At 42.9% G+C, this 8,894-nt stretch overlaps 1 protein-coding gene across 1 annotated transcript; it reads left to right on the top strand.

Annotated features, from left to right (window-relative positions):
- The first annotated feature begins 1,517 nt into the window (after positions 1–1,517).
- LOC123742528 (uncharacterized) lies at positions 1,518–8,627 on the top strand. Its single transcript, XM_045717586.2, has 3 exons — positions 1,518–1,953; positions 2,317–2,447; positions 4,163–8,627. Exons 1-3 carry the CDS (start codon positions 1,671–1,673, stop codon positions 5,216–5,218), a joined length of 1,470 nt encoding a protein of 489 aa, XP_045573542.1. The 5' UTR covers positions 1,518–1,670; the 3' UTR covers positions 5,219–8,627.
- The last annotated feature ends 267 nt before the right edge of the window (positions 8,628–8,894 follow it).

Genomic DNA, 8,894 nt, shown 5'->3' with positions numbered 1-8,894 from the left:
CAGGCCTGGAGGGAAGCTAAAGTCATTCCGCTACCTAAGAATAGTAAAGCCCCCTCTACTGGCTCATATAGCTGACCAATCAGCCTGTTACCAACCTTTTGTAAACTTTTAGAAAAAATTGCATTTGACCAGATACAATGCTATTTTACAGTAAACAAATTTACAACAGACTTTCAGCATGCTTATAGGGAAGGACATTCAATAAGCACAGCACTAACACAAATTACTGATGATTTGCTGAGAGAAATTGATGATGAAGAGATTGTGGGGGCTGTTTTGTTAGATTTCAGTGTAGCTTTTTACATTATCGATCATAGTCTGCTATAACACGTATGTGTTATGGCTTTACACCCCCTGCTATATTGTGGATAGAGTTACCTGTCTAACATAACACAGAGGGTGTTCTTTAATGGAAGCCTCTCAAACATAATTCAGGTAGAATTCCCCAGGGCAGCTGTCTAGGCCCCTTACTTTTTTTCAATCTTTACTAACGACAGGCTTTGGGTAAGGCCAGTGTGTCTATGTATGTGGATGACTCAACACTATACACGTCAGCTACTACAGCGACTGAAATGACTGCAACACTTAACGAAGAGCTACAGTTAGTTTCAGAATGGGTGGCAAGGAATAAGTTAGTCCTAAATATTTCCAAAACTAAACTGCTTGGAGTAACACTGTCATTGTCAAACCATATTGGTACAACAGTAGCTAAGATGGGGAGAAGTCTGTACATAATAAAGTGTTGCTCTGCCTTCTTAACAGCACTATCAATAAGGCAGGTCCTACAGGCTCTAGTTTTGTTGCACCTGGACTACTGTTCAGTCGTGTGATCAGGTGCCATAAAGAGGGACTCAGGAAAAATGCAATAGTCTCAGAACAGGGCTGCACGGCTGGCCCTTGGATGTACACAGAGAGCTAATATTAATAATGTGCATGTAAATCTCTCCTGGCCCAAAGTGGAGGAGATATTGACTTCATCACTACTTGTCTTTGTGAGAGGTTTTGACATGTTGAATGCACTGAGCTGTCTGTTTGAACTACTTGCACACAGCTTGGACAAACATGCATACCCCACAAGACATGGCACCAGAGGTCTCTTCAGAGTCCCCAAGGTCAGAACAGACTACGGGAGGCACACAGTACTACATAGAGCCATGACTCCATGGAACTCTATTCCACATCAAACCATGTGTTTGATGTATTTGATAACATTCCACTCCAGCCGTTACCATGAGCCCGTCCTCCCCAATTAAGGTGCCTCTAACCTCCTGTGGTACAGTCCAATAAATGATAGGACTACACACACAAAAAACATGAAAAAATAAAACAAATGAATCACATAGAAATACTTAAAATTATTATTTCTATGATAACTAGTATAAAATATATAGATAATTGTGGACATTTTCCATTGTTTTGGCACAATTATTCATTTGCAAAGTGTACAGGACTCTTATTCAGAATAATTCCAAAAATCCGTGACTCGGAAGTACTTATTTCTTTTTGCCTGTGTCAGTTTCTGGACCATAGAGTTTTGTATTGCCTTTGGTCGGACTTTTGCCCAAACCCCAGTGTCCAATTACAATTTCCACGTTAGCGTTTTTAATTCGCGTTGGAGATAGGACTTGGTTGATATATGTGATTTAGGCAACGCTAGCTAGCTGCTTACAATGGCTAACTGTATGGTTTTTCACACTCAAATAGCCTCCGTCATGGAGGTGCTTGCGAATGCAGCCGTGGCAGAGATCTGTAAACTCGTAGACGACGATTATGCAGTGTTTCGTTTGGAAGTAACTCAAAGCCAGAAAGAAAACAGGACATTGCGGAGGAAACTACAGCTACTGGAACTGAAGATGGCACGGGAGCGCGCAGAGAGGACAATGCGGGAGCGCGTCCTCGCAAGTCGCCCAAGAAGTGTCAAGATTCTCGACCAGTACAGAGGAATGGCAAGAGGTACATTTTGCAGAAGGCCAAGACAGCCGGGCATAGCGCCCTGTTCCCCTAAGCGCACGTGTGGCTTTACATGTGTTAAAGTACATATATATGGTTGACCAAAATTGGGTGTTGGTCAGTTTTTGGATTGCGTTGAATAATTCCCCTGATTCCTTTGTTCAAGATAACTAAGACACTATCATATTTTAACCAGATTCTTGATTTACAACATTACCTATTATTTACTCATTGAAAACAATATGATGCATGGAACATAATCAATCGATCTATAAATAGTATATCAAGAAGTTATAAGTGTTACCTTACAGTGTCAAAACTGTCAATAGTGTACCTAACCACCTCTATTCCCCCAATCACTCTCAGGCGAAGGACATCTCACTGGAGGCCACAGAAGCTTTGTGAAGCCAGCTGGACACAATACATGGAGAGATGACCAACCAATCACAGTTGATGAAGGGAGTGGAACCTCAACCCAGCACATTATTGTGATAGAGGTTAGTGTAATAGTGTTGCATAAAATGTTTTTTTTTTTACTTTGTATATCAAATGTGGCATGTTTATTTCCGAAAGGCTACTCTTCAGCTATTCACTTGCTTACAGTGCATTATTACAGCCTTATTCTGTAATTGATTAACTCGTTTTTTCCCCTCATCAATCTACACACAATACCCCATAATGGCAAAGAAAAAAAAGTTTATTTTTTTTCTCTCTCAATATATTAAAAATAAACTGAAATATAACATTCAGACCCTTTACTAAGTACTTTGTTGAAGCACCGTTGGCAGCGATTACAGCCTCGAGTCTTCTTGGGTATGACGCTACAGGCTTGGCACACCTGTATTTGGGGAGTTTCTCCCATTCTTCTCTGCAGATCCTCTCAAGCTCTGTCAGGCTGGATGGGGAGCGTTGCTCCACAGCTATTTTCAGGTCTCTCCAGAGATGTTCAATAGGGTTCAAGTCCAGGCTCTGGTTGGGCCGCTCAAGGATATTTAGAGACTTGTCCCGAAGCCACTCCTGCGTTGTCTTGGCTGTGTGCTTAGGGTCGTTGTCCTGTTGGAAGTTGAACCTTCGCCCCAGTCTGAGGTCCTGAGCAGGTTTCTAACATGGATCTCAATGTACTTTGCTCCGTTCATCTTTCTCTCAATCCTGACTAGTCTCCCAGTTCCTGCCGCTGAGAAACATCCCCACAGCATGATTCTGCCACCACCATGCTTCACCGTAGGGATGGTATTAGCCAGGTGATGAGTGCTGCCTGGTTTCCTCCAGACGTGATGGTTGGCATTCAGGCCAAAGAGTTCAGACTTGGTTTCATCAGACCAGGGAATCTTGTTTCTCATGGTCTGAGAGTCCTTTAGGTGCCTTTTGGCAAACTCCAAGCGAGCGGTCATGCGCCTTTTACTGAAGAGTGGCTTCCGTCTGGCCACTCTACCATAAAGGCCTGATTGGTGGAGTGCTACAGAGATGGTTGTCCTTCTGGAAGGTTCTCCCATCTCCACAGAGGAACGCTGGAGCTCTGTCACAGTGACCATCGGGTTCTTGGTCACCTCCCTGACCAAGGCCCTTCTCCCTCTATTGCACAGTTTGGCTGGGTGGCCAGCTCTAGGAAGAGTCTTGGTGGTTACAAACTTCTTCCATTTATGAATGATCAAGGCCACTGTGTTCTTGGGGACCTTCAATGCTGCAGAATGTTTTTGGTACCCTTCCCCAGATACGTGCCTTGACACAATCCCGTCTCAGAGCTCTACGGACAATTCCTTCAACTTCATTGCTTGGTTTTTGCTCTGACATGAACTCTCAACTGTGGAACCTTATATAGACAGGTGAGTGCCTTTCCAAATCATGTCCAATCAATTGAATTTACCACAAGTGGACTCCAATTAAGTTGTAGAAACATCTCAAGGTTGATCAGTGGAACCAGGATGCACCTGTGCTCAATTGCTTTATAGAAAAATAAGGTATTTCTGTTTATTTTGAATACATTTGCAAAAATGTCTAAACCCGTTTTCACTTAGTCATTATGGGTTTTTGTGAGTAGATTGATGAGGAATTTAGAATAAGGCTCTAACAATAAAATGTGGAAAAAGTGAAGGTGTCTGGATACTTTTCGAATGCACTGTACCTCTACATCCTCATTTATCTCGTGAGACTTCCCTATGACATTGTTATTCAACTCATGTACCGGTAATAACCTTCTCTTTTCTTGTGTTAGTCTGCAGAGGCTGCAGGTCCTGGGGTTAAGCAGGAGATGGCTGAAGGAGAAGAGGACCCACGGCACAGCAGAGACAGCCAGACTGCAGCGGCTGGATCGCCCCTTGTAGCCACGGAGGACCCCACCACCGCCCCAGCACAGCCCAGCAGCATCACGGAGGTCAGTGGAACGCCGAACATCCTCTTCAAGACAGAGACATACCCCAAGACTTCAATGGTGCTGGGGCGACTGGGCTGTCCTGCTCCCCACTCAGAGTATTTACTTCACGGTAACCTGACGACGGTTCTGTCCCATCAGGACTCCGGTGACGTGTTACAGACTGTCAATGATCCGTCCTGTTCATACGCTACAGAGAAACAGATGATATCTGGTGACATGCCTGTGGGCTTAGATACACAGACAAATCCAATGAGAGGAGACTGGAACCAGTACAGTAGTAGTGTATACTCTGAAGGGCGCCTAGATAAGAAAGGGGAAGGTCTGGTCGTAGATGAGGTGACTGTGAAAGTGGAGGATGACGCTCCTCTGACATGGAATACAGACCAGACTCATTTAGGAGAAGGACACTCGCAGGGCAACAGCAGTGATTTCTTAGACTACAGGGAAAGCTTAGAGACCAATCTAAATGTTGGGACCCACTCCCCTTTACATGCGTTCAGGGATCGCGACCCAGTGTCCACGTCAATGGGGTCTTCCGATTCACACAGCCATGTCCTTTTCGATCAGGTATTGAATTCAAACGACGGGGTTAGAGCCCAGGCTCGGGGTGGGGGAGCAACATCAGGCAAAAGTAAAGAGAAACGGTTCCTTTGCATGTTCTGTAACAAAGGCTTCAGCTGCCCCCAGAAGGTGGAGATCCACCAGAGGGTCCACACAGGGGAGAAACCATACAGCTGTACCCAATGTCACATTCGCTTCGCCCAGGCTGGTGACCTGAAGAGGCACCAGAGGGTCCACACAGGGGAGAAACCCTTCAGCTGTACCCAGTGTAACATGCGTTTTGCCCATGCTGGCAACCTGAAGAGGCACCAGAGGGTCCATACAGGGGAGAAATAATACAGCTGAGCCCAGTGTGAGAAGAGATTCTACCGCCAGCAGCCAGCTGAAGATGCACCTGAAGGTCCACACAGGAGAGAGGTGGTTCGCACTGCAGGAAGAGGTTCTCAGAGAGGAGCTACCTCAGGATAAACCAGCAGAAAACCATTCCCTTGAAAGTAACCATTTCAACTCGATTGCTTCTGACGTTTAGATCAAACCCTGCATTAAAGACAGATGAATTGTCAAAAGATTCACAGTTGCATTTGGAATTACTAAAGTAACATATTTCAGTGTTGAATATTCAGGAGGAATGTTGCTTCCAGACATTGTGTAAAATATACACTGAGTTTACAAAACATTAGGAACAACTGCTCTTTCCATGAATTCAGGTGATACCCTCTGGTGCTTATTCATGTCACTTGTTAAATCCACTTAAATCAGTGTAGATGAAGAGCAGGAGACAGGTTAAATAATATTTTTTAAGCCTTGACAATTGAGACATTAATTGTGAGTGTGTGCCATTCAGAGAGTGAATTGGCAAGACTAAATATTTAAGTGCCTTTATACGGGTATGTAAGTAAGTGCCAGGCACACCGGTTTGAGTGTGTCAAGAACTGCAACGCTGCTGTTTCCCGTGTGTATCAAGAATGGTCCACCACCCGAAGGACATCTAGCCACCTTGACACAACTCTGGAAGCAATGGAGACCTTTGAGTCAATGCCCCGACGAATTGAGGATGTTCTGATGGCAAAAAGGGGTGTAACTCAATATTAGGAAGGTATTCCTAATGTCTTGCACACTCAGTGTACAAGGCATATATAAGCCTAAACATTTTTTATTTGTACTGTGAAGGTCAGTGGTTCCCAACTCCAGTCCTCAAGTACCCCCAACAGCACACATTTTTGTTGTCGCCCCAGGCAAAAAAACAGCTGATTCAACTCATTAACTATGTTTCCATTAAATTTGTCCAGAGGTTTTTCATTGACATTTAGAAAGTTTGCCGATCAAAAACAGCAGACGTAATGACAACACATCAAAAAAAGTACCTGTCCAAAGTTTGGACACACCAACTCATTCAAGGGTTTTTCTTTATTTTTACTATTTTCTACATTGTAGAATAATAGTGAAGACATAAACTATGAAATAACATATATGGAATCATGTAGTAACCAAAACAAAATATATTTTTGATTTTTCAAAGTAGCTACCCATGACAGCTTTCCACATTCTGAAATATCACATTTATATAAGTATTCAGACCCTTTACTCAGTACTTTGTTGAAGCAGCTTTGGCAGCGATTACAGCCGAGTCGTCTTGGGAATGACGCTACAAGCTTGGAACACCTGTATTTGGGGAGTTTCTCCCATTCTTCTCTGTAGATCCTCTCAAGCTGTCAGGTTGGATGGGGAGCGTCGCTGCACAGCTATTTTCAGGTCTCTCCAGAGATTTTCGATCGGGTTCAAGTGCGGGCTCTGGCTGGGCCACTCAAGGACATTCAGAGACTTGTCCCGAAGCCACTCCTGCGTTGTCTTGGCTGTGTCCTTAGGGTCGTTGTCCTGTTGGAAGGTGAACCTTCGCCCCAGTCTGAGGTCCTGAGCGGTCTGGAATAGGTTTTCATCATGGATCTCTCTGTACTTTGCTCCGTTCATCTTTCCCTCGATCCTGACTAGTTTCTCAGTCCCTGCCACTGAAAAACATCCCCACAGCATGATGCTGCCACCAACATGCTTCACCGTAGGGATGGTGCCATGTTTCCTCCAGACGTGATGCATGGCATTCAGGCCAAAGAGTTAAATCTTGGTTTCATCAGACCAGAGAATCTTGTTTCTCGTGGTCTGAGAGTCCTTTAGGTGCCTTTTGGCAAACTCTAAGCGGGCTATCATGTGCCTTTTTACTGAGGAGTGGCTTCCGTCAGGCTATTCTACATTTAAGGTGTGATTGGTGAAGTGCTGCAGAGATTGTGGTCCTTCTGGAAGGTTCTCCCATCTCCACAGAGGAACTCTGAAGAACCTTTAGAGGCCCTTCTCCCCCGATTGCTCAGTTTGAGTCTTGGTGGTTCCAAACTTCTTCCATTTAAGAATGATGGAGCCCAATGTGTTCTTGGGGACCTTCAATGCTGCAGAAATGTTTTGGTACCCTTCCCCAGATTGTTCCTTCGACCTCATGGCTTGGTTTTTGCTCTGACATGCACTGTCAACTGTGGGACCTTATCTAGACAGGTGAGTGCCTTTCCAAATCATGTCCAATCAATTGAATTTACCACAGGTGGACTCCAATCAATTTGTAGCAACATCAAGGATGATCAATGGAAACAGGATGCACCTGAGCTCAATTTCGAGTCTCATAGCAAAGGGTCTGATTACTTATGTAAATCAGTTTTACAATTTTTTTTGGCAAAAAATGTCTAAACCTGTTGTCGGTTTGTCATTATGTGGTATTGTGAGATCTGGTATTAAAACAAAAAATAAATTTTAGAATATGCCTGTAACGTAACAATGTGTAAAAAGTCAAAGGGTCTGAATACTTTCTGAAGGTACAGTATAAGCATTTCTGTCTCTTCTATGGATGTTATATCCTTGTAATTGCTACTGCTGTATCAAAGGAATTATCTAAGTGAGTCTCAGAAATGGCTAATATATGAATGCTATCGGATGTTAGCAAGTTATTGATTTCATTAACCTTATTTCTGAGGCTACATATATTGAGTAATTTTTTTGCCCTTTCCTGGGTAGCCTCTCAGAGACAGACATAATATAGAAAAGAACAAAGTAAGAGAAAAAAAAAAACCATTCAGCAGTCCATTAATCAGTTGGTGTGTGTTTGCTGTGGGTGGACAATAAGCTTGTCATAGCGGATGTAAACAATGTACCCACACGCTTTGGCAGCTTTCATGGCCGGGTCAAGTTATTTTCTCTTCTGGCCCACAGCTTCAAATACTTGAAGAATTTTTAAGAGAATAATGGCCAATTGTTGGTTAATCCAGGTGTGGAAAGCTCTTAGACTTACCCGGAAAGGCTCAAAGCTGCCAAAGGTGATTCTAACATGTATTGACTCAGGGGGTTACATACTTATCTAATTATGATATATTTAGTGTTTTATTTTTCATACTGTTAGAATTTTTCTTCCACTTTGACAGAGTATGTTGTGTAGATCATTGACATTTCTCTTTTCAATTTAATCCTACTTTGTAACACAACACAATGTGGAATAAGTCAAGGGGTATGAATACTTTCTGAAGGCACTGTATATGTTCCCAAATGCTTATTTCATAACTTCCATTCAACTACTTAATTTCTTTCCCAAGACACTTTTAATTAGAAATTAATGTAGTTTATCATGCAGATTTGTAGTTTAGACATGTGGTTTTCATATGGTGTATTTAAACTTGTTTATGTTTAATAAACACTAGACTTTCTAAGACTTTCATTGAGACTCGCTTTTGTATATTACATCTGATATCACCCTATTTTGCATATACCCGACAGCGCTTTATAGTTAAATACACCGTGAGCTCCATATTGGGAGAGCAACACATTTTTTGTTGTTTTGGCTCTGTACTTGAGCACCTTCGATTATAAATGATACAATGACTGAGGTTAAAGTACAGACTGCCAGCTTTAAACTGAGGGTATTTTTCATCCATATCCGGTGAACCGTTTAGAAATGATAACATTTTTTGTACATAGTCTCTCC

The sequence above is a fragment of the Salmo salar genome, chromosome 04 (genome assembly GCF_965601325.2).
Source record: "Salmo salar chromosome 04, fSalSal1, whole genome shotgun sequence".
NCBI classification, from domain to species: domain Eukaryota; kingdom Metazoa; phylum Chordata; class Actinopteri; order Salmoniformes; family Salmonidae; genus Salmo; species Salmo salar.
This window is presented reverse-complemented; position numbering and strand designations above follow the sequence as displayed.

Coding starts and splice junctions, on each gene's coding strand:
- LOC123742528 (XM_045717586.2), top strand. CDS start 1,671: ATGGCTAACTGTATGGTTTTTCACACTCAAATAGCCTCCGTCATGGAG. Junction 1,954..2,316: donor GTACAGAGGAATGGCAAGAG/GTACATTTTGCA, acceptor AATCACTCTCAG/GCGAAGGACATCTCACTGGA. Junction 2,448..4,162: donor AGCACATTATTGTGATAGAG/GTTAGTGTAATA, acceptor TTCTTGTGTTAG/TCTGCAGAGGCTGCAGGTCC.